The sequence below is a fragment of the Anastrepha obliqua genome, chromosome 3, assembly GCF_027943255.1.
Source record: "Anastrepha obliqua isolate idAnaObli1 chromosome 3, idAnaObli1_1.0, whole genome shotgun sequence".
Taxonomy (NCBI): Eukaryota; Metazoa; Arthropoda; class Insecta; order Diptera; family Tephritidae; genus Anastrepha; species Anastrepha obliqua.
Genome location: NC_072894.1, coordinates 72,659,993 through 72,685,307, shown reverse-complemented (window position 1 = coordinate 72,685,307; position 25,315 = coordinate 72,659,993). Strand labels below are relative to the sequence as shown.

Below are 25,315 nucleotides of genomic sequence, written 5' to 3'. Positions count from 1 at the left end.
TCTAGCAATGCGTCCCAACTTTTTGGTTTCCCTTGTCAAATAAGTGTAACGTTGTTGTACCTGCTAGGCTTGTTCAATCTATATATGACCTTATGAGTAATCTTCAAGTTTACTCGATCAGCCGAGTAGAAATTAATAGCTGCTTGGTTATCCCTTTATTCCCTCTTTATTAAACTCCTACTGCAGTATTATTAGTCTTTCTCTACTGCCGAAACGCCCCCCTAAGCTAAGCAATTCCAATAGCAAATAAAAGTTTGTGAAATGATTTCAATACTTTTTATATTTAGCTTGAGATTCCGGGAGAGCTTGTTTTATTAAAGAGGCTAAACACCTTTTGTTAAATTTATTGAGTCTTGTGGCTCAAGGATACTAGTCAAATATTGGCCAAAGCTTGGCCATTCGCTGCCACGTCATCAGGGATTCGGCAAAAGAATTCTGTCCGGTTATTTCACATGTATTCACTCCCTCTTTCAATGAAGTAACATGGGCAAAGGATGCGTTAATTTTTTCTTGTATCACCCACATAATCTCCGTTTTTTGTGTAAACAAACCGCTGTCATAATCCCTCTTACGTCACCAAATCAGTTGATTACAACAAAACCGATGCTAGCCGTTTAAGGGTCTGGGTGTTGGCCACACCTCTGTATTCTGTATACCACAGTTGCGGCTCAGAAACTCCGCTTTTATTTGGGCAGAGCGTTTTGATGTATGCAGTGTACGCTTTCAATTTACTATTTCATATGCCCTTAGAGAGATGCAGTGATGTGCTCAGTATATTAAATCACATACAAACACGCAACATGCTGTATACTTACAGGTGGAAAGTAAATTAAGAGGAAATCGTTTAATATGTTTTATAACTTCATCTAGGAAAATTCATATTTTGAGTACTAAAGCATTCACATTTACTTCCATTGTTCCTCGTTAAAGAATTCCGTTATAATGCGGGAACCTATAAAAATGCGTACATATACACAAACAAAATATCCTCTATATTCAATATTCATATTGAATATTTTTCCAATTTACATTCGTATGTATAGGTACCAGCGTACCTACAAATCTGAAATCAAAAAGTTTCATTGTTGCCTCCATTCGCTAGGAAAACCACCGAAATTTCACGCAAATCATCATTGCAGCCGTCGCAGCCGAATGAGTTCGTACGTAATTACCATTCGAAAGTGCACTGGTTCGAAACTCCAGTTACGAAACACTAATTCACAAAAAAGGTTTTTTCTAACAGCGGTCACTCCTCTTTGTATAATGGCTCCTCTGGCGAGTGTATTTCTGCAATCCAAAGCACCATTAAATTGTAAGCCCTTCCATTTGTAGAAAACATTAAGACGTACACCACAAGTAGCAGAAGAGCTCGGCCAATTACCCAGCAAAGTGCCAATTATATAAATTTACATATATAGCCATGGCAGCACAACAAAGATTTTTCTCTACTGAATTGCGAACATTTTTAATAAAAAATGATGGGAAATGTGATGGTGGAAATCAATTTGTGTATTCCTGCTATTGTACAAACAATACCCATTGGCAAGTGGTGGGTGATATGCCATTTATGTGCCACGCATAAATTTCAACGATAAGAAGTGGAATGCCGCTAGGGCGTCAATAAAATTACTTGGCAAGCGTGAAATCCACGAAAGGCTTATATTTGAGGGAGTGAAAAAATAATTATAATGAATAGAAAAAATTTTAAATGGGGTATAGAAGGGAAATTGAGCAAAAAGAATTGTTATTGTATGCAAATGCTGTGGAAAATTATAAAGATATTCAACTAATAGTTCGGCGCATAGTCAAAGTTCCCGCTAAAATATATTCTACACAAATGGCGATGTGTATTTAAAAAGTGCTTGCACATATAGTGCAGAATATCTGGCGTATAGAATATCTGCTAAACCAGTTGCGCAGTAAAGGGACTTAGTTCTGGTTTAGTGATTATTTGCATAAGCAAAACTATACAATTTTTAGCGGCAATTATACATAAATTGTTCTTCAACTAATAGTAAACCTTGAAAATACTTTACTTGGTGGGGTATGCTGCCAGAGTCAGGATTAAACCTTTTCTTAAAATCTGAAGATTTTACCAACGGTATCTGTAATTTTTTCGGAGTTCTTCTGCTCTCTTCATCGTTAATCAACTCTAATCACTTAAGTGCTAAATGGTTATACTCAGTAGCTGGAGTGCATAAAATCATCTTTTGACCTACCATATTTGAGGTGGTCAACATAATGGTCTTATAAAATGGGATTGCCCTTGGGCCGCGTAGGCTACGCGATTTAATTTTTTTGAACAACTTTTTATGAATGTAAATAAAGATTTTGGTCTATGCTGATAAACAAGCTACAGCTGATGGCTAGAACTGGATATAAGCGATATGAGTGATTAGGGCAAATTGCAAAAGCGGTGAAAATTGGATCAACGTATGAGTTTTCTAAAGTACAGTCTCATTAGCTAAATGGTTTGAAATTCAAATTCCAACGTAGCCAAAATGTCAGTAATCCTATTTTATTTCAGAAGTGAAGTGCTATAACTCTAAAAACCACCGACTAGCAACGAATTTGGTTGCAGTTTTCCTTGTTATTCAATATTCCCAATTCTATGTACTATTGTGAACCTAAACATATATGTATATACCTACTTACTTACATGCCTTATATTTTTGCACGTTTGCAGCTTCAGGCTTCTTCCTTCAGCATTTTTCCCCTTTATTTGCTGTAACTGACTTATTTTCGTGTTGAATTATTTATTTATGCCTTCATCGTGTTCAGCATATTTTGTTTCTAGTCCTTTTACAGCAATAAAGAAAGACAAGAGTTAAACTACGTGGGAGTTAGTTTACGTGACATTAATTTGATAAAATTTTCTTTGATTTTGTTTTAGTTTTCCTTTGTTTTTATTCTTAGGCTTACGGCTGCGTAAAAGAAGAAATTGAACAAAATATTGAAGAAGAAAATATGTATTGTATGTATGTGTGTATGTATTGCTCTTAGAACTGTGCGAGTAATAAATAAAGGTGTTGAATGCTCTTGCTAACGTTCATTAGCTCTTTTGGGAGTTTCGTAGAAATTTCCCATTAATTACAGTATGACGCTAAATAAGGAATCCCAAATTTATTTTGGACTACGAGCCTAAGAACGGTCTAGGGACCGAAGTGTTCTGTTATGCATTCTCCAAAGGCTGGATGTTCACAGTTTGCATGATTATTTATGTGAGCTTTTCTGGTTCAGTTAATTTACCTATAAATTTTGATATATGTATGTAAGTGTTAAGGCTTTATGCATACGTATATTTATTTGTACACTGTGTGAAGAAACTTGACCTGCGGCTTCTTTCTTACAGTCTACTAGTACGTGGACGATGTTGACAAAGCGGAAGAGATAAATGTGGTAGAGATAATTATATATCTCTAGCGTCGAGTACATCAAAAACTCAAAATGATAATTCAAAACAGAAATATTGCTGGAATGATTTTTTTTATTATAATCTGGTAGATATAATAATGGGTCATGCTTTGAATAGCGGCTCAGCTACGACAAAAAGCACCAGTAAATGGCTATTCATTCGAAATGAAAAACATATTAAATTAAATATAAGGAATTCACTTTTTACCATATGAACGCCATTTCTCTCGAAAAAATTTAGAACTAAATTATAAAAAAGACATACTTTTTTGACACTTTGCAAAATGTTTTTATGCGGTAAAAAAGTACTTCAAACAAATATATTATAATATATAATTTCAATTTTGTAAAAAAGGTTAATTAGCAAACCCTAATATTATCCATTCAGACTCTTTACGGAGAAAATTTCAAAAATGTTAAATATATGATATATTTGAGACTCAAATTTATACGCTTGAATACCTCTTGCAGTCATTAGTTTAATCATTTTTCGACCGATTAAATAAACTTCCTGCCAACAAATATATATTCTTATATATATATACTTTTGCACAAGGGTATAATAAAGGCTTAATAAAACTTTCCCAAACTTAGTACGATACATAGATCCGACATAGATAAAACATAAATCCGAAATGGATAAAACATAAATTGGACCAAACCACACCTACCTTTTTATATGCTAAGACTAAATTTCCATCCGTTCGTCTGATGTTACAAACTCTAATTGTCAAGAGTTTGTTTCATTCCCAAAATTAGAGTCAGCCCAAATCAAGCCCAATAAAATATGCACGCGCATATAAACATCGATGATTATATTAGTTAGTTTTGGTGGGATACCATGGGCTTCAAGTACGGCCGATATCACGTTTTTCCATAGCGCATCAAAGGCTTTAACATAATCCATAAAGATTATGTGTAGCGTAGCGTTGAGCTCGGCTGATTATTTGATGATGATGGGCGTTGTACTGATACGATCGATACACGACTGATTACAACGAAAGGCGGCTTGATTTTTCACAATAGGGGAAGCAAGTGTGTCTACCTACTACTCGAGTAAGTTTGACGAGATTAAGAATTTTAGTTACAGCTGGTAGGACCGATATTCCACGGCAGTAGAAATATTTCTGTTTGTTACCTTTTTTAAGGATTTTCACAATTATTGATTCCACACTGTTGGCAGGTTTTCCTTTTCCCAAATTCGTTGAAACAGTGAAATGAGTATATCGGCCATACGCTGAAGTTTCAAGGGCTTTTCCTGGTTCTAATAATTTTATAGCGGTCATTCGAGCAGTCAGAGCTGATGCGCCTGCTTATCGGCCTGCGTCTACTTATTATAGGAAGCTCAGCATTTTCATCTGAAAGGACATTCAAGCATTTTTCTTCCATACATATTTTTGCCATACATTTAATTATTTGTTCTTCTCCGTAACTATAACACCATTCTCATTCTCGATGGAAACAATAATATTATCGTAGCGTTCGCTAAGTTCTTTTGTAATTTTGAATTTGATCTTATCTTTTTCAACTTGTTTCTTTATAAGTTTACCCAATGCATTATATTTTGGCATCAGTTGCACCTTACGCCGGATATGGCTCTTTTATTGACTTACGCTCTTCAATTAAGCGCCAGGTGTCAGGCGACAGCCACTCTTTGTATGTCGTGTGTGGCCAGGAGTTTCTGAGCATATGACTTGCGACTGGCGTTTAATACTGCTCCAGATGTCGTTTGTATTGTTATTGTTATATAGAGCCTGGACTATTTCTTTATTTTCTATAATTCCAGTTTAGAAGTATGGAATGGCGTACTAACATACATGGTAGGAAAATATGGTCGCAGCGATTGGTGGTTGTTAGCTGCTGTGTGTCAGCTATATACAGAGCTTGGTGAAATTTATATGCATGTACCTTTGCAGTAGCAAGTCCAATCTCCTCCATTGTCAATTATGACCTGGCACCGTCGGCTCATACTTTGCACTAGTTTTTCTGCATACTCTACCGGAAAAGACCTCCAAATTTTCCGAATTTGTCGAGAAAGTTGATCTAAATTACATGACTTGTGTCTGCGAAGCTGAATTTTCATCAGAGCCTACACATTTTCTATGGAATTTGCTTCCGATGACTGAGATGGCCAATCCAAAGTGACAACTCCGTTTTGCGCCTTCCACTCGCTACACGCTCGACTTCGATGTTTCGGCTCGTTGTGCTCTTGAAGGATCCAGCTTTCATTGTTCTTGATATACTATTGCTTAGTAGATGGTAACAGAGCCTACTGATATATTTTATTCATTTTTTCGGCACTTAAATTCTTGGTAAATAAGAACAAAGTTCCGAAACCTTTGTTTGAGAAGCGCCACCAATCATGGACCTTGACGGAGTGTTTAACAGTCCGTTGAAGCATCCTACTGGTGGCGGTTGTCCAGGCGTGTTTGATGCTCGGAAATCTGCGAATCGTTCCGTAAGATATATCAACACCTTTTGTTTTCAATTTCACAGCAGCTCCACGTAAAGTCAAAGTTGGATCTTTCGAGAACAATGCGAGAATCTTTTTTTCGTCTTTTTTTGAGACTTTGCTTGCACTTCCGCAATCAGGAAAATCATCTACGTTACCGACCTTTTTTATAGCGATTTATCCACTTGCTAACGAACTGCTTCGACTTTCCCATATATTTCGCAGCAACAGTTTGCGTTAATTTGGGTCCTTTTTCATGCAAACATTAAAAAATTGCTTCAAAGCGAGAGGCGTAAACAGCATTCACTTCGAAAAACCGCTCAATTTCAGACTAAATTTGACAGAGAGCTGACTTTTTACAAAAAGCATGAAGGACTGAGGTGCCTTCTATATCACAGTGTAACAGTGACACCCTCTTATGTAACAGACTGTATGTATTTTTATATGATGACGTAAAATATATTTATTAAAACATTTATGGGCAAATACAAATAAGTACGTAAACACCCGCATACATGCATACTGCATATGTACATGTGAAATTTTCTACTTTTATGTGACAAACATATTTAAAAAAATGTATCTAAATAAAACGAAACACTATAAAATATTTTATATCAAATGAAACTAAAATAAATAAAATCCTGTGAAAATAAATATCCACATAATTTATACCTTGATTTCAAATGTTATCAAAGCATCAAATATGCGGCAAAACAAATTTATGGCTACTGCTGTACTTGTACGTAGGAACATAAATTATTATGCATGAATGAATATATAACAGGTGGCGCAAAAGTAACCTTCCGATGTTTTTTGGCTGTAATTTAAAAAAAAAAATGAAAAACTTTGATTCTTCTTGTGGATTATTTTTATTTGGTCTTTTAATTTTTTTACATCAAGTCGAGAATATGATGTCATGTAAATGGCCGCCAACACAGTTGATTGCCATTTGAGCCCTTTTTATGGCATTTTCCATCACTTTGGCCAAAATTTACGGCGATAGGTCCTCACATTCTTGACGGATATTGTCTTTAAGAGCTGCAAGAGTCTGAGGCTTGTTGACATAAACCCGCGACTTCAAAAAGCCCAACAAAAAGAAGTCTGGAGCGGTCAAATTAGGCGATCATGCTGGCCAGTGCAAATCGCCAAAACGGGAGATTAGGCGCCCGGGAAATGCATCCTTCAGCATATCGGTTGTGGCACGTGCAGTGTGTGCCTTGCACCGTCCTGTTGGAACCACATGTTTTCCAATCCCAATTCATCAAGTTGCGGCAAAAAGAACTAGTTGATCATTGCTCTGTAGCGCTCACCATTCACAGTAACCGTTTGGCCCGCGATGTCTTCGAAGAAAAAAGCTCCGATGACTCCTCCAGCGAAAACAGCACACCATACAGTGACTTTGAACGGGTGTAATGGCTCTTCGTGGGTTACACGCGGATTTTCAGTGCCCCAGAAGCGTAAATTTTGCTTATTTACCTACCCGCTAAGATGGAAATGGGCCTCATCACTCATGATTATTTTTGATGAAAAATCATCTTCCTCTTGGTGGTGATTGAGGATGGTTTGAGCGTATGTTAGACGCGATTGGCGGTCAGCAGCTAACAGCTGATGCACCGTCTGGACTTTGTATGGAAACATCTTCAAATCTTGTACCAAAATTCGATGTAAAGACCGTCGACTGATACCCATTTGCGTGGCACGTCGTCTGGTCGATGTCGACGGCGCTTCCATGACATCCTCGGCTACAGCAGCAATATTCTCTGCTGAACGGCTACTCCGGGGTCTGCCACGCCTGGCAGCATCTCGTGTTGTGCCAGTCTCTTCGAGGCGAGCGGCTAAACGTCGCGTTGGACGGCGAGGAAATCTGCGACGAAATTCACGTTGTGCCAAAGTCACCGACCGATTATTGGTCAAATAAATAGTCAGCAATATTCCGCGTTCTGGAGCAGTGTAGCGTAACTTGTTTATTAACGTGTATTTCGCATGCATGTACTATACAAATATCAAAACAGAACTGACATTAGGGGCCAATTGCAAAATTTATAGCATTTTCTGATAGGAGGATTACTTTAGCGCCACCTGTTATAAAGGGTTATCTAATAAGAGGTGTTATTTTGATATTCAAAGAAAAATGCTATTTTTTAATATAAATGATCGGATGTTTATTTCATTATAAAGAGGAAGGTATGCCGTTAATAGTGGAAAATAACATCAGACAAATAACCACTACGACCACGCTTACAGGACAATATCCTTTTCATGAGATTTCTCATAACCGAATTGCAAAGTGGTTGCCCTATGTCCTCGATAGCCTCACGAATTCCGTCTTTGTGGTCTTGAATCGACCCTGGGCTGTTGGCGTAGACCTTCTCTTTCCCGTGGCCCAAAAGAAAAAAGTCACAAGGTGTTAAATCACAAGACCTCGGTGGCCAATTGTGATCACCTCTTCGAGAGATAACACGGTCCGGAAACTTTTCCGGTAAAAGATCAATGGTTTCGTTGCTTGTGTGGCACGTAGCGCCATCTTGTTGAAAATAAACGTTATCCAGATCAATACCACCCAATTCCGGTCATAAAAAATCGTTAATCATCTCTCGATAGCGATAGATAACACCTGTTATTTGAAAATCCTATACATGAAACCTATTTCGGCTCTCAAACCTAAATACTAGGACGGCTCCTCACGGGAATACAATACTGTCGGCGCCTGTAGAGACGAGTAAGCGGTATACTTCATTTAGCTATTTTTGTACGAATGTTCCGAACCTTGAAGAACGCGGGAGTGGAAAAACTTCAATCTGTTGTGGACATCATAATATACAGCTTTGGCTGCCTATTGAAGAGCCGCCTATGTAACTTATCGTAACTTAACCTAAGCTATGTAAATCGCATTTTTAGTTGTTAGATTTCTATTTGGAATAAAGTTATAGATTATCAATTTTGCCAAGAAAATGGTTGATGTATTATTAAACACACAAACTTGAATTTATTTATTACTCTATGACAAATGATGCAGTAAATCATTTATAAACTTATATGTATGTGTAATAAACCGTTGGTGTCTTCTTCTTATTTTCTCCAATATAGATTGAAATCCTTAATTAACAACAAAACAAAGCTGGAGGCACATAATCAAGCAACAACAGCAGCGCCATTCCTTGAAAGTCCAAACGAAGCGCTGATGAGGGAAAATATACTTGAGAAAATTACGCGAAGTGCAGAAAATCACGGTAACATTGTGCGAATGCCTTGGTATGTGTTAAGTTCCTCGCATAAGCCACTTCGCAGTAAGCGAATGGTCAGTTATAAATATGCGGAGATAGAAGAGAAAGGCCAGGATGCACGCTTAAGTTCGGCCACAAACAGTAACCAACGACGGACAAGAACACTTGCGTTAAATAAAGTGAAAGCGGAATTGGAAGCGGATGAGGAATCTACAACGAAGCGTGGTATGCATTCACTAGAAGCTGGAGAAAATAACGAAACGATTTATAACAACAACTACAGTAATATTAACAACAAGTACAAACAACATATGGCACGTATTTTTGAGAAAGCGGAAAACAGTGCACGTAGCAATGGAGATGGGAAGATGGCGACGACAGTGGCAACAACAACCATAAGACATCCAGTCGTTGATGAACGTAAACTGGACAATGCAACAAAAACAACTACTGCGACAGAAACAAGTATGCCAGTGCTAGTTGATGGTTGGGATAATAAACGCGCTTCAAATCTACTGGCTACGAAGGCTTCATTGGAGCAACAACAAGTCGAGCCGTCGGCACTGCCCGGTGAAGCGAAAGAAATCAAAGCTGCTCCAGGACATGTCACATTCCCCGGCTTGGGCTTGCTGTTGCAAGCTTTGACAGCGATTGATGAACGTGTCCTGGTATTTCTTGTGGTGATGACAATTTGTGTGCTTGTATATGCGTGTGAGTATAACAATTGATTGGATGGCCAATAAACCATTGGACGGAAAATGAGAAAAGTGAGTTAGAAGGGTAGTACAGACTTCCGTAAGACTTCTTTCAAGTTTTATCTTCACACAGTAGCGGTAAACTGCTACTTTAGGCACAAGGACTGCTTAAAAACAAAAAAAAAAAAAAACAACTAAGCAGAAGTTATCCACGAAAATAAGTTTATGTGATTATTTACGTGTTGAATACTAAACGCGACCACTAGAGGCAAATGAGTTTGTGCGTGTCTACCATTCAATTGGTCCCAGGCTCGATGTCTACTCTGTGTAAGAAATAAATAATAACAGGACATGTTTTGTATTCGAAAATCGGTTGCACATCGCCAAGAAAAAAAGAGTTCTCATCATCTGCTCTTCGAAGGGGAGATAAAACTGTAAGTTATCTATAATAGATACAAGAGGTCGAAGGTGATACTCGACCAGATACATAAACAAAAGCCATGAGAGCCAATTATATACAAGGTGGTGCAAAATTTATCATCCAATCTTGTTTCCAAATAAGTTGTTTATTACAACAAAAAAAAGATTTTATTTGATGCAGATAATTATTTTGACTTTAACGCGCTCCATTGTCTGTTATTTATTCACAAGTGTCAAATAGGTTTGACGTACGACACCGTTTGATAAAATTATAAATCTTTGGATAGCGTGACTAATTTTTCGCCAACTTGTATAAGAGTCCACAATAAATCAGCCACATATTCCGTTTCTGATTGTGCAATAAAACTATGTCATCTTGTATATGTATACTGATTATATATGCATAAATGTTAAGCCGCTATTGGAGTTCTCTTCTTGCACTATTTTGATCGCCTTCCCTTTTGTACGTTTATTCCTACAATTATCATCTGCCTGTCTGCTCAATTAAATAGTGATTGATGAGCAATAAATTTACACCACGGGGCAATTGAGCAAATGAAAGTGATACTCTTACTTTAAGTTATAAAGCACCTATTATTACTCAAGATGGTACTGAGATGTTGTTGAAGTTAGTGGAACCCATTTTGAGAGCTTCGATGGCTTTAGTTTCTATGTATCACTGCCATGATGGTTAAAAGCGGTTATATCTAAACTTTATGAGCTGTAATGTCTGTTAAAATTGGTTGAAGCCCGTATTTGCAAAGATGTGATTTATATTCATCCCTGGTTTTCGTTTTAACTATGCAGAGGTTGGCCGATATAATAAGGGCAGAGGTAAGAAAATATTTAGATACGAGTGTCATCAATAAGTCTTTGAAAATTTAAACAAGAAATTGTTAGTTTTGGTTTTTAACCACAATCTTATAACCAAAATTACAAAGTAGGTTTCGAGCCATGACTGTTATGGGCTTAGCTGAATGAAATAAAATTAATTATATTTACATCATACAAATGAATAAGGTGAGCAAGCTGGATTTTGCCCTCACCGAAGCTGTGTTGCCCAAGCCAAAACTCTTCACATCATAGTGGAACAATCAGTTCAGTGGGGAGCTTTAATGCTGTTCGTTGATTATAAGAACGCATTCGACATAATCAAACGAGACTCAATATGGTTGGCGTTGAGTAGAAAGGGAGTTCCCGCTAAGATAATCAGCCTCATCAGAGCCCTTTACGAAAACTCCGAACTGGCAGTACTATACAATGCCAACCACCAACGCAGGCGTAAGACAAGGTTGACCCCTATTACTCTCTCACGAACTCACTGAAATGCAAGCGAAGGGGACAGACTAGTCATGCTGGCACGCACTGTCCGACTCGAGGCCAAAATCGCCAAGACGAAGCGATGTTTTTTGGAAAATTGCCTTTCTGGTTTTTGGAATCATGAGTGGCTATCGTGACTAGTCATTTTTCAGTTTAATAGCTGATGAGAATTGAAAAAACTGTCACAGGCTGCATTTATTTTATTCAAACCAGAAAAAAGAACAAATGTGGAGAATAATTTCCAAGTATGTGTAGGAAACGCCGTATATATATACACTTATACACACTCAGATCCTCTCTGTCACGAAGTCATTATTACTGATTGACACACAATCACTATTTATATTATTTCCACACTCATTGAAATGAGGCGAAGTCATTGCTTTTATTTGTTTTTAATTTTTTTTTTATTTCCACGAAAAGTACAAATTGACAATTTAAGGCATGGGTTTTCAGTGTAAAATTGACAAAAGATAAAACAGCGTCAAATGTCACATAACGACATTTCCGCACAAGGCCAGTGATGTGTAAATGCAATATTACACAAGGAAACTATTAAAAAATATTTTGTATTGCCCGTTAGCGATATCTACCAAGGAAATATTCACAGATAGCATAATTTCCGTCCATGATTTTCAGTATCAGCCGAAGTTCTATCTCAATTTGACAAAGTTATAATACAAATATATTCATGTGAAGTTCGGAATTGAGCAAATTTTAGACAAAGCTTTGTACTGCCCTCAACTCAACTTTGCTGCGTTTTTTCTATTCTAACATTAATTTTTTCTACTTTAGCGCTACTGTGCATTCTCTCGAAACCGGCGATGAACGAAATCTTCTTAGTACTTGTGTCTTATGTGATTGTAGCCACATTTGTTGCCATTGAGATTGTCATGAGCTATGCGACGCTGCCAAGGTGAGTAATGAATAACGCATTCGATGTACATATGTAACCAAATACATAGAAACACAATGAATATTGCATTAGTATGTATTCACGTGTATGTATGTGTTTACCTGCATGCATATATCAGGTCAGTCCATAAGTTCGTCCGTATTTTATCCAAAATTTCACTTTTGTACGATTTTCCTGGAATATAAAAGAACTATTTATATTTTCTTTGATATATTGTGCATTCAACAAGTGATTTTAATCGCGGATAGAAGCACGTGTTGTTAAAAAATAAAATGAATCTTCAAACGCGTATTTTGTATATTTTTTATAAAGGTGGTAAAAATCCATCAACTGCTGCTGCAGAAATAAACACTGTTCACGGAGAGGATACCGTGAGTGTAAGTAGTGCGCAAAAGTGGTTTTCAAAATTCCGAAGTGGTAACTGCGAAGTGGAGGATGCCCCCTGCGCTGGGCGTACTAAAGTCTTTAACTCCGACGCCTTGCTCGAACTCGTGGAAGCTGAGCCAAATTTGACAGTCGATATGATAGCTCAAAGGTTAAACTCATTGCATGGAACAGTTCACAGGCACCTGGTTCAGTTGGGAAAGGTTTCAAAGCTGGGAAAATGGGTTCCGCATAGACTTTCCGTCGCCAACCTTCAGCAGAGAGTGAATGTGTGTTCTCAGCTGCTGCAACGGCTTGAAAATGAAAGTTTTTTGAACCGTATCGTTATTGGTGATGAAAAATTGGTACTTTATAATAATCCTGTTTGCAAACGCTAATGGTTAGATAAAGATGAAACACCTGAACCGACCCCTAGAGATGGCCTTCACCCCAAGAAGATTCTCCTGTCTATTTGGTGGGATATGACCGGTATTGTTTATTATGAACTTCTGGAACCAAACCAGACAATAACTGCTGATTATTACTCCCATCAGCTATCAAACCTGAATGAGGTACTTAAAAAAATCGACCGCTTTTACTAAATATACACAAAGTTTGGTTTCACCACGAAAAAGCAAGACCTCATACCGCAAGGCAAACATTAGGCAAGCTGAACGAGCTCGGATGGGAGCTAATGCCGCATCCACCATACTCTCCGTATATTGCACCTTGTGATTATCACCTTTTCCGTGGACTTCAATCACATATGAGTAACAAGAACTACTCCTCAAAAGAAGCTATAAAAAGGGGTATCGAAGCGTATTTTGGCTCCAAGGACAAACAATTTTTTGAGCAGGGAATTAAAAATTTGCCTAAACGTTGGGAAGACATTGTAAATAATGAAGGAAAATATATTATTGATTAATAAATACTTGAAACATCTTTTTTATTAATTTGAAAACCACCTTTAAAAAAAGCACCAACTTATGGGCTGACCTGATACAAACAAATACGTGCAGATTGATACGAGTAGGTGGATAATTGGTATACTATTGTAATAGTATCAATCAGTTGTGAGAGTTTGCCTGCACACGATTGCATCGAATGACCAACAGTGCTGTAACTGAAATTGTGTGCAATTTAAGACGGACATATAATTGAAGTAACGTGATATATTTGAATACCCGCCTGCATACAGTGAACGATATTTGTGGGTGTGATTACGTTTCATAAGAGACATGATTGCCATAAATTCAATATCAGAGTTGGTTATTTTTGGACTATCACTGCATCTTTAGTGATAGTTAAAATACGAATTTAATTAATGTATGAAATTCGATTTTCATTTATTAAATAATAAGATTGAAATGAGATTTTGAAGGTAAACAACAGAATTACTGCCTACCGTGAAAAGCAGCCTAACAAATTCTACCAGTGACTAATCCGTACTCGCTTGAAGGAGAGTGCTCATAACAGAACACGTGTAGGGGTTATTGAAACCTCTTCTATGCCGACAAAAATAGCTAAAGTAGCGAATTCATCTAGAATATCGTGTAGAGCTGTGGATAAGGATTTACTTTTCGAGAATGCGTGCCGACATGGTGAAATTCATTTCGTGTGGATTTGTTGGCGCGTGTGTACATCGAAAAATATCTCGAAATTTTTGAGTGAAATAATGTGAGACTTATAGACCAAAAACCCTTTGGTGGTTTCATATGTGAGACTTCCTTTGCGGATAAAACCACTCTAGTCATAGTTCTTCCCCTGTGTACTTGTGAGGAGAAGACTTAGAAGGTCACAGGCGGTTTGTAACTCAATGTAAAGGATGTCACCAATTTCTGAAGAATCAGTGTGTGATTTATGAGTAACATTTTATTTAAGTGAAAAATTTTAGCTATCATTAAAGGTTTAGTGCAAAGTTTATTGCATTTGTTAGTTAGTACATTTTGACTTACGCTGTTTAGTATTCGAATTTAAATTGAATTCGATGCTTCGTATCAGTTTCTCAGGAATTAACAGTTGGGTTAATACTATTTATTAAAAATCTGTTTCAAATTTATTTATTTACTTTATGCAGTAGCCACCAAACCATATTCATGATTTATTGGTGGCTTTCGTAATAATTATTATTATTTTTACCTCGCCGGTCTTTGTTATCTGTACATATTTGACACTTGCGACATCTATCATCAATAGTTCTAGTACCTTTTAAAATATGCTTCTGGTAGTTTTTTGTTAAGATCACTTGATCTTGAATCGCAATTGGGAACCCTTCTGTTTCAGGATACAACTCGCCTTAGCTGCATATCTTATCTACATCAGGATCGTTCACTATATGAATGTGTTTTCCCGGAAGGGAGAATGTTCCTTGTGTGTTATATAGATTAAGTGGTGAATAATTTTTTTCTGTTAGGGATATTTGGTTTGTGCAAACTGTATGTGTGTGTGTGTGGTAGAATACTTTTGCTCTTTTAAAGAGGTATGTGGCTTGCATTGCTTTGTAAAATTTTACCTCATTCTATAATGAAAAGACATACGAAAAAAAAGAATATTAACATCTGAGATATTGAGGTATATTTTATGGAGAAAGTTTTCTTCAGATATGGATATATGAACTGTTTTTAACAATTCGCAAAATAAAAGAAAATACAAAAAATACGTATGTAAGGGCTTAAAATAAATATAATATTATATATTCCAACAATTTTTTATTTATAACATTATGGCTCATATCATTGTGTAGATGTACTGGGATGGAAATTGAGGTTAACTAAAATTAAACAATTTCGTATGAATCTTGAAATATATTTTATAAGGGTTCCGGAATATATTCGGAAAATTTAAAATAAAATTGGAATAATCTTAAAAAAAGATATTACCTCCTCGTCTTTACTCCCATCAACTACAACGCACTTGTACCAGCTTTTGATCCAGCTCTCGAAATAGTTTTGAAACTCTTCCATTTTTCCATTACTTCCTTATGACTGTAAAAATGCGTTCATCGTAGAGATTTTTTAACTCGATCAAAAACAAACAAAAAACGCACATTAGGTGAATTTGATGGCTATTGGATGGTATTCGTTTCGTATTTGGTCAAAAATTCTTCAATGATGATGACGTTGCGTTAACATGGTTGCTTTCACACAAATCCTTTCTTTTCGGGCGAATTACTTCACGTAAACGTCTCTAACGCCCTGAACTTCAAGCATAAATTCGTGGTGTATAATACCGTTGAGCATCACTTTCTTTTTTGACCGAAAACTAGGTGGCTTTTTTGGCCTAGGCTCTTCACTAAATCGCTTAATGTCTGGCTACTTACTCAATTCACCATATGACACCGGAAATGATCACACTTTAATAGACTCATATAATATTTTCCAATTTCTGTTGAACACAATTTTATAATAAATTCGAATGACGAAGTGTACCTACATGTTAAATCATGTGTTTTTGTTTTAAATTTTGTTATACACTTCTTTCCTTTTGGTATAATTCAATTGTGAATAAATTATTGAAGCGCCAAAGTATGCAACATACTTTATACATTACGATCAAGTTTGTTCGCGATCGGTGATAGGCAGAGCATTTTTTCACATAAATCCCTTTGCTTTTTTTGTTGTAAGAATACCGAGCCAACTTAGTTGTTTCCACAGAAATTTTCAAATGCTGTATTTTATAAGACCGTTTTTATTCGCGCATAAACCCTAAGCGAAATAGCTATATGGGACACTGAATAAACAATGTTTTTTTTAATAAAATAATCAGAGGTTAAATCTTTTTACCTTTCGGCATAAGGGAAGAAAATAAAAGTTAGAATAAAGCACGCTGAAGGGTTTATTTCAGCCTTGTATTGTAAAAATTTTGTAAATTGTAGTTGTAAATTTGAAAGCGTAAAAGAAAATAGTCCATATACCTATTTCCAAAACTAATATTAAGCTCCAGAAAAAAATAAATCTTAAGAAATCAATGTAAAATAATATTTAATGAAGAACAGAAGAAAACAAGCAGCACAAGAAAACTTGCGTCCGCCTTTTTAAAATTGCTTGATAAAAATGCTCCAGAGGTTTTCCATTGGAATTAGTTCTGGACTAACTGCGGGCCACTTCATGACAGGAATATTCTTGAAGTGAAAAGCTACTTGTTACGCTTAGGGCTGATACGCCCAAGGCTCACTGTAAAACTCTTCAGCAAAATTCAATAAAATATTAGCAAAGGCCTCTACGTAATTTTCTGCGTTCATCTTTTTCGAAATAAAATCATTGGGGTATTGCTACAGTAGGTAACAGCACGCTAGGTCATAAGAGAGCCACCCTAGAACTTTTGGGAGTGAAGCGTTTGCCGTGGCTCGCGAATATCTCTCCAACACTTCTGAGAACCATCAGGCCCATCGAGATTCGAGATATTTTGAATTCGTAACATTGGGAGAAAGTTCACAGCTAATTTGATTGGGGCTGATGCTATTACTTTTTTTCTAATCAATCTTAAGCTTTGGGCCGATTTTTATAACTTCTCCATGTCCGTAAGGATTTTTCAAAACTTTTTTTTGTTGAACTGAGATTTTCGATTCACTTAAAGCTAGAATGCTAGCAAACTCCTCTTGGCAGAAAAATTATGTCATTGGTTTGCCTCATATAGCTATATATCCAATATAATAAAATATTTTTGTTTATTCAAATAATTTAAAAGGGGTTATATTTTAATAAAAACACTATTGAAATTTGAATAAAGAAAATCTGTTACATTTAATTGGCCATTTAAATACATGAAAAATTTCATCTGTTTTCACTGCACAATTTTTTGTAACTTCACCAGCATTTTTTTAAGGCTTTGTGATGAAAAAACTATCGAGTCTGCTTAATCAGACATTTCTCTTTGAAACTGCGACATTACATTTTTAAAATTCAGTGGTCGAAATATTGATTTTTTTGCCAGCGACATACATTACCACAGTATGCCCTTCCGAAGAACTTTAAAAACGATGTATGATGAATGTTTTTCTTTTGCATCTTTCCCACTAGATTTAGACTTATTGGAGGTTTGTACTTCGGTCTTATGGTATTTTGTGCCCACGTCTTTCCCATAAGCCGTTGTCAGAACCTTGTTATATTTTGGGTTGTTTTTCAATTAAACTCAATGCATTATTTTCTTATTAGTTTTAATAAAAAATATACAAAAGTAAAGCGGTTTTTGCTAATGTAGTTTGTGTAAAATAACCTATTAGTTTTCTGAAAATGAAAGTATAAGTATTCTTTTAGAACTAGTGTTGGACCATGTTAATGATATTAAATGAGCTTAAATTGACGAATTTTAGATATCTCACAAATGCTAGATCTACGAGGGGTATCTTTTATATGTCGGGATTAGAGAACGAAAACAAATTTCATCATCGAAAATCCATTTATTTTTTTCCAAATTATCCTCCATGAAGATCTATACATTTTGGCATGCGTTTGAACCAATTGTCGAAGCACTTTTGCCACTCTGACTGAGGTACCTCCAAAACATGCATTCTGAATGCAGCACCCGCTTCTTCAGGTGTCGAAAAACGTTGACCTCTCAGTTTGTTTTTTACGTACGGGAATAAAAAGAAGTCATTCGGTGCCAAGTCAGGACTATACGGCGGATGACCCATTAATTCGATGTTTTGGGTGCTCAAAAATGCAGTTGTTTGAACCGATGTGTGAGAGCTCGCATTGTCCTGGTGAAAAGTGATCCGTCTTTGGCGATTGGTTTTCCTAATTTCTTGAAAGACAACTGGCAAACAAGTGGTTGTGTACCACTCAGAATTTACTGTTCTGCGTTGTTCTAGTTGTATGGTTGCGACATGTCCAGTTTTTCCGAAAAAAAGGCGATCATTTGCTTGGAAGTGCTTCGTGCGAGTTACGTGCCATCACTCCACCACCCTATCTATTTATTTCTCTTTTTTGAGTTGTGAGAGTATTGTCTTACATTTAATGAAATTGGAATCATACACCAAACTATTTAAATGCTAAGATACTAAGATTTCACAAGTAAAGGTTCCCACCAAAAGATTTGCTTAGTATGTAAAATTACACCGATACGTTTTTCGCTCAATGCAGTTATGCTCTCAATAAGCATAAAGTACTGCATAAAGTGAGCGCAAAACAAGTATTATTAGAATTAAGGAAATTATTTGAAGTTAGTCTGTAGATTCACAACAACCAAGAGGGTTGAATTTGTTTAAAAATAAAAATTGTGAAAAATTAACTTAACCAGCACGACGTAGAAGAACTACTGGAGGTCATACGCAGACAAGAAGCGGAGTTACAAAAATTACAACTGCAGCAGCAACGCTTAATACAGCAGCAGCAACAACAACAAAACAACAGCAACAACAACAAACACAACACCAACAACAGGAATTTAATTTTAACATGACCGCCAAGGATGTCATCGACCAATTTCTACGCTTGAAGCCCCTTTCAGAAAATTAAAACTCATTAGTTGCGCGAACAACTTTTGTTGGATTTGTCTCATCTTGAAACACCCATATAGTCGACTACTGTTTACTTTCGAGCTCATACGCGTAAATCCATGATTCATCACCTGTCACTTGCTTTTGGTGAATATTGCTTTCCAACTTTTGCTGGAGGTGTTCAATTCTATTGTATTTATACGGACCTATCTAAAGCATTTGTTAGTGTTTCTCATACAATTCTATTAGGTAAATTTGCCTCGCTTGGTTTTCATTCTGTTTTCTTTCGTTGGTTGAAATTTAATTTATCCGATAGACGATGTGTGGTAATGATTGAGGGTGAATGTTTTGAACCTTTCGTGTCATCTTCAGGGGTGCCACAAGGTAGTATTTTTTGGCTTCTACTCTTTGTTCTATTTATTAATGATATTAGTACCTTTTTTTGTTTACCAATTTTCTTCTAAAGGGTGGTTAAGTTTCAAGGGCCGGTGTTGATTTTGAATAAAATACATTTTTTTAAGATATTATTATCATTTCTCTTTATTATGATAATATTGGTATGATTCAATTACGTATAAAAGAAAATATTGGCCAAATGGACGCCGCGGCCTCGGCGGCACACCTCCATCCATGGTCCAAATTTTCGATGACGCTGAGGCATAATTGAGGTTCTATGCCGTTAACGTGCCGAATTATCTCATCCTTTAGCTCTTGCATTGTTGCTGGCTTATCGACGTACACCGTTTCTTTCAAATAACCCCAAAGAAAGAAGTCCAACGGCGGTGCTCAACATCGGCCCTTAAAATTTAACCACCCTTTATATGCTAATGATTTGAAATCATTTTTTGGGATTAAAAAAACTGAAAATGTTCATATGTTGCAGTCGAAAATTAATGCGCTCGCTCTCTGGTGCAGTAACTCTAAATCTCAAGAAATGCTTTCTGTTGTGTTCAGAAATTCAAAGATCTGGGTGTGTCCTTTTATCCCAGTTTCTCGTTTATTAGTGAAAATGTATAAGTTTGTCGTATGCACTTCTTACTCATTCTTAGGTTTTATAGCCCCTCAAATTACTTTTTACTTCCTGTTTGCGCTTTAAATTAGAATATGCAACATTTAACTGGAGACTTTGCCACCAATTTGCAATTGAGAGAATTGAACGGGTGTTCGTTAAATATACTCTTATGTCGTCAATATTTTCAAATCCTGTCCTCCTATCTCACTGTCTTTTGTTTTTAGTATAATTAAAGCAGAATTGATTGGTCAAGGTCAAGAAGCATTCCCTTTCATAACCCTACAAGATCTCTGCGTAACACTGGCCCATTTCATATTCAATTGCATAGTACGAATTATACGCGCAATGCTGCTCTAAGAGAATTCAATGAGATTTCGAGGCCTATTCGGTTTGTCTTTCCGTTATGTTTTAAACTTGAAATAAATGAAACAAAACGAAAAAATAATAATAATGTTAATCTTCTTATAACAAACATACATACATGAACGAGGGTTTTTAATCCTTGTACTTAATTTCTGTATTGTTGAAATTCCATTGAGTCACGTGGATTAAAGAAATTAAATTAACGCACATTTTATTGCAATATAATCAGATGCTGTCAGATATTGTGGTTGTGTAGCACGCGAAACAAAGCCACACACGCGCACATGGCGGATACGTAACATTTGCATTTCGTCGTTTACAATGAATATGTGTTCATTCATATGGTACATATTTCCATGAAAACAAAACTCGTAGCACACGTTTACTCCCTTAGTCTTTATTAAATCGTTATTTTTCCGTAATTTTCCATGGCTACATATCAGTGGTTGTTTGACATAGTAGCTTAAGTGGACATGCAGCCGTTGCCCTTGCCTTTACCTAATTTTTATGCTAAGAATTATAAGCTCAAATAGAGAATAACGATATAATTAAAAATTAGAAAATTATGCGAACGGTTTAGTGTTTAGTATTGTATTATATTAAGAAAACAATTTCATTTTCATCTTAAGTCGTCTTAAGCAGCTGTGGTATCCGACCACACATATTATGCATGTAATACAACAGATATTTCTTTATATGCATTTTTTGTTCTTGTATATTTTCCTCGAGCTGCAGCAAAACGTACAATGGAAGTTCCTGTTGTGTTGTCTTCATCTACATGACATACACAATGTTGCCGTTGCGTCTACGTGAGGCACTCGTCGGTGGCATAGCCTTGTCCTGCATGCACATCTACACAAGTCTACGCTATACAGAAGCACCAATCCATTGGCAGGAGGTGAGTTGTTAGTTATCAAATTATATACATATGCATGTATGTGCGCACATACATATAACTAACAATGCATGTTGTACTATGTATGTACAATATATGTACGCATATACCAACATATATATTTATGCTGTATTAAAAGAGTGCTAGTGCCATGCTCAAGAGAGCGTAGTTAATTTGTTAATAAAGTTTATTATTTTCCAACAATACAATAGCTAAAGAATAACAAATAGAACGCTGGAGCAATTCGAAGAAAACAGAAAAAAATCTTTGTAATGAGTTTCACTGTTGAATGGAAAACAAGCTCACAGTTGCTTTCTTCGCCCTTTTTTGCTATGGGTTGTACTATGTACTTGCTGCATACTGCTTGGCGATTTAGTTATTTGGCTTTGTAGTTGGTGAGATATATTGCAATGTGATTGCTGTAGGGGCATAAGTAACACAGAGCAGAACTAACTAAAGTTACAAAGTTTTGTAAAGCGGTAAAATTAGAGGTTATGATAACAATTAATAGTAAAGGGAGCTAAACTTAAGGGGACAGATACTTGTAAACGGCCATATTTTCCCTGATTTTCATTAAAATTATTTAAAATGAAGAAGTCAATATATTTTTTTCAAAATTGGCATAGAGTTTAGTTATACATTAAAATAATATAAACATGTTTTTATTTATTTTAATTACTTAAAATGGCGGATGTACATTCAATTCTTCCAGGAAGGTCGCAGCGGGGCTTCTTAATCGGCGGGCATTATAGCATCGACGTCAGTGACCTGAATACAAAAAACCAAATTTTTTTTTTTATTAATGTCATAATTTCTATATGAATTAAAAAAAATGGGAAGAAAAAATTAATTCGCGGAATAAAATGCTTAAAAAAAATTAATTTTGGGGCGAATTTTCCAACTATTTTTGCTTCAAAAAAAATATTTTTTTGAAAAATTTTCGAAAACTTGTAAATTCACATATAAAATAATATTATAAAAAAAGATGTGTGCAAAATTTCAGGGAGATCGGTGAATAACTTTTCGAGTTATCGTGTACGCCAATTCGAAAAATATAGTTTTAAGAAAAATGCGTCTAAAGTTTGAATACATGAAAATTCTTCACCCAGCGCTTGAACGCAAAGAATAGAGTCGTCACAGTTGACGATCTATAATATAAAAAATACTTAAGTTTACGTTCTAAAAATTTTTTGACACATTCTTAAAGGATTATATTAACAGTTTATGCAAAAGAAAAAATTTTTTTTCGAAACTTTACAGGTATCTGTCCCCTTAATATTTTTAGAGGGGCGTGGTCAACGTAGGGCTAATATGTCCCAATGTGACTTCAAAGCGACGAAAACTGGAGAAAATTTAATGTTTTATAGTCGTCTAATAAAAACCGAGCTGAGATTTGGTACAATGATACTTCATTGAATGACCGAATAAACAAGAAGGATTTCTTTAAAAAATATAGAAAACATAATATTTTTGAACAAAGGTTCACATCATCACTATAATCAGTCAGCGCTACGCCTCCGGGGTGGGGTTTGGCTTGCTCCACTATTCTCTGCTAGGGTTCTCTTTCTTTTCCTAGAGAGGTTTCTCTTTCATTTGCTAGAAACCATCAGCTTCTCACTCCAATTATTTTTAGATAATCTTCGACGCAATCTAGCCATCTTTTCTGCGGTCTTTCCCTTTTTCACTCTGCTATTCGCGTAGTGCTTTCCCTTCTTATGACGTGTTCCGCGATCCTTTGCAATTTCATGAACTTAACTGTATCTTCTCCGTTCGTTAGACTGAGCAGTTTTGAGTTGCTTCCCTCTCTAAGTTCGCTTCGGGTCGAAGATTTTGCGCGCTATTTGACCATCGAATACTCTTAGAAATTCTTCTACTAAATTAGTTATGCATATTAGTAGTAAATTAGTACTCCATACTTCGGAGTTATATGTTGCTATTATATAAATCAGTTTTTTTGTTTTTCAAAGTTATTCAATGTTTAGATACCGACAACAAAGATGGCGCATCCTATTGGTGCATCTTTTGAAATACCCTTCTTGACCGTTTTTACTATGAGCTGTTGTCAGGACCTTGTATTTTTTTGTTGTGCCACACTGCAATCTATATAACTGCAAGTTACACCAACAGACAAAAAGTTATCCAGGAAAAATTGTATATGCATGTACAGCTATAAATTTTATATAGTAATTTTGCATCTTCAGTGTTTTATTTTCTCCTAAATTAAATTTTTTAAAGAATCTTAAAATTTCAAATAATTAAATTGCCAATAAATTATTATATATTCTTACACTCACTCTATGATGGGTGTATTAGTATGGATAACAAACGAATATATTCAGCTATTAACTCAAATTGTGTTTTCTTTCAAGCTTCGTTATTCTTGTTGTTTTAGAAAAACGTAGAAAAAGAGTAGAACTTTCATGTCGTCATAACGAAAAGTCAGCAAATTATTTTTTAATAGATGGATATATCGTTTTTCGTTTTAAAGCCAGATTAATATCATAGATGCAGTAAAACTATTTAAAATATTTCTTTTTATCTTTAGTTAATTGAAACTTTAAAATCGTTTAAAAAATTTAACTCATGAGGAAATGCAAGTTTGAGAATGCAGCATTACTGAACTACTTGTTTATAAAGTCTATAGTTTCACGCACATATGAATGCTTTCCAGGATAACGCCCAGAGTTTTAATATGATGAACTCCTCTAATATGCATACTCGACATTTATATATTAATTGAAAAGGCTTGTTTGGGCTTGCTATAATGGGCAAAAAATCAATTAGAATTGGAATTTATCAACAAGAGCAAACAATTATTAAGTATTTAATATTTACATTAATACTACTTAAGTGCACATGAGCGCATGTATAAAAATTGTAGATACATTTACATGTGGCATTACAATAATATCGAATATGTATGAATGTACAAACCTGTGCCGAGTAAATGTTTCTTGGTGGCTTGATGCAACATTTTTTGTGGTGCCCTCTGAAAATTTCACGTAAATAATGTAGACCACGTCAAAAAGTACTGCGAAAATATTATTTTTCTGAAAACTCTTGACTCACTAATCACAAATTTGATGACGACCCTCGTGCAAAACTCCTTTCATGAAGACAATACATTTAGTTTTATAACTAAATAGGGCAACTTGGGCGTCGATTAAATCTCCATTGCTTTTGATTTTCGAATGGGAAATCGCAAAAGATTACCCCGTCGCAAATTCTAATATTTATATTTCTCATACTTCAATTTATTCCAGCTTCTGAAAAGGTCAATTTCAAATGAAAATGAACGAGAAATTGATTTGCCCTGTAGTGTAATTCACTGACTTTAAATGGTTCGGCAATCGTTATTTTTGTCTATAAAATTTGCCGTTTGCACTAACGATTGTGCTATTCATAAATTTCCTTCTTCCATTTATTCAAACTGGCACCTTTGCTAAATTAAATATCGAAATGAGCGAATAACGCGAACACGAATAGCAAACGGAACTAATATTACTGTCACAATGGGTCCGTTGCGTTGATTGCGTCAACGCATTTGACCGACGTGACATGTAAAACGTTTCGTGGTGCCAAAATGAAAGTATTGCCGATTTTCTTGTCGTAAAAGCAAATATTGTTGGTATTGGTGTTGAAATATATTATAAAATTAATGCTTATCGCAGGGAAAGAGGGTTTTGGTAGAATTTATGATAGTTGCAGGTGGTGGGTGCGACCATAAGTTCGAAATCGGGACGCACGTTTATTTCTCAGGCTCTTTTAAAGCTTTTATCGAAACATAAGGGTGCATTTGAGG

General features: G+C 35.8%; 1 protein-coding gene across 1 annotated transcript in view; it reads left to right on the top strand.

The window, feature by feature from the left end:
- LOC129242063 (uncharacterized) overlaps positions 1 to 25,315 on the top strand; it is a 189,761-nt gene that overhangs the window by 34,634 nt on the left and 129,812 nt on the right. The window contains exons 6-8 of the mRNA XM_054878623.1: positions 8,957 to 9,804; positions 12,324 to 12,444; positions 21,354 to 21,516. Of these exons, the coding sequence (XP_054734598.1) occupies positions 8,957 to 9,804; positions 12,324 to 12,444; positions 21,354 to 21,516 (1,132 nt within the window). The remainder of the gene's footprint in view (positions 1 to 8,956; positions 9,805 to 12,323; positions 12,445 to 21,353; positions 21,517 to 25,315) is intronic.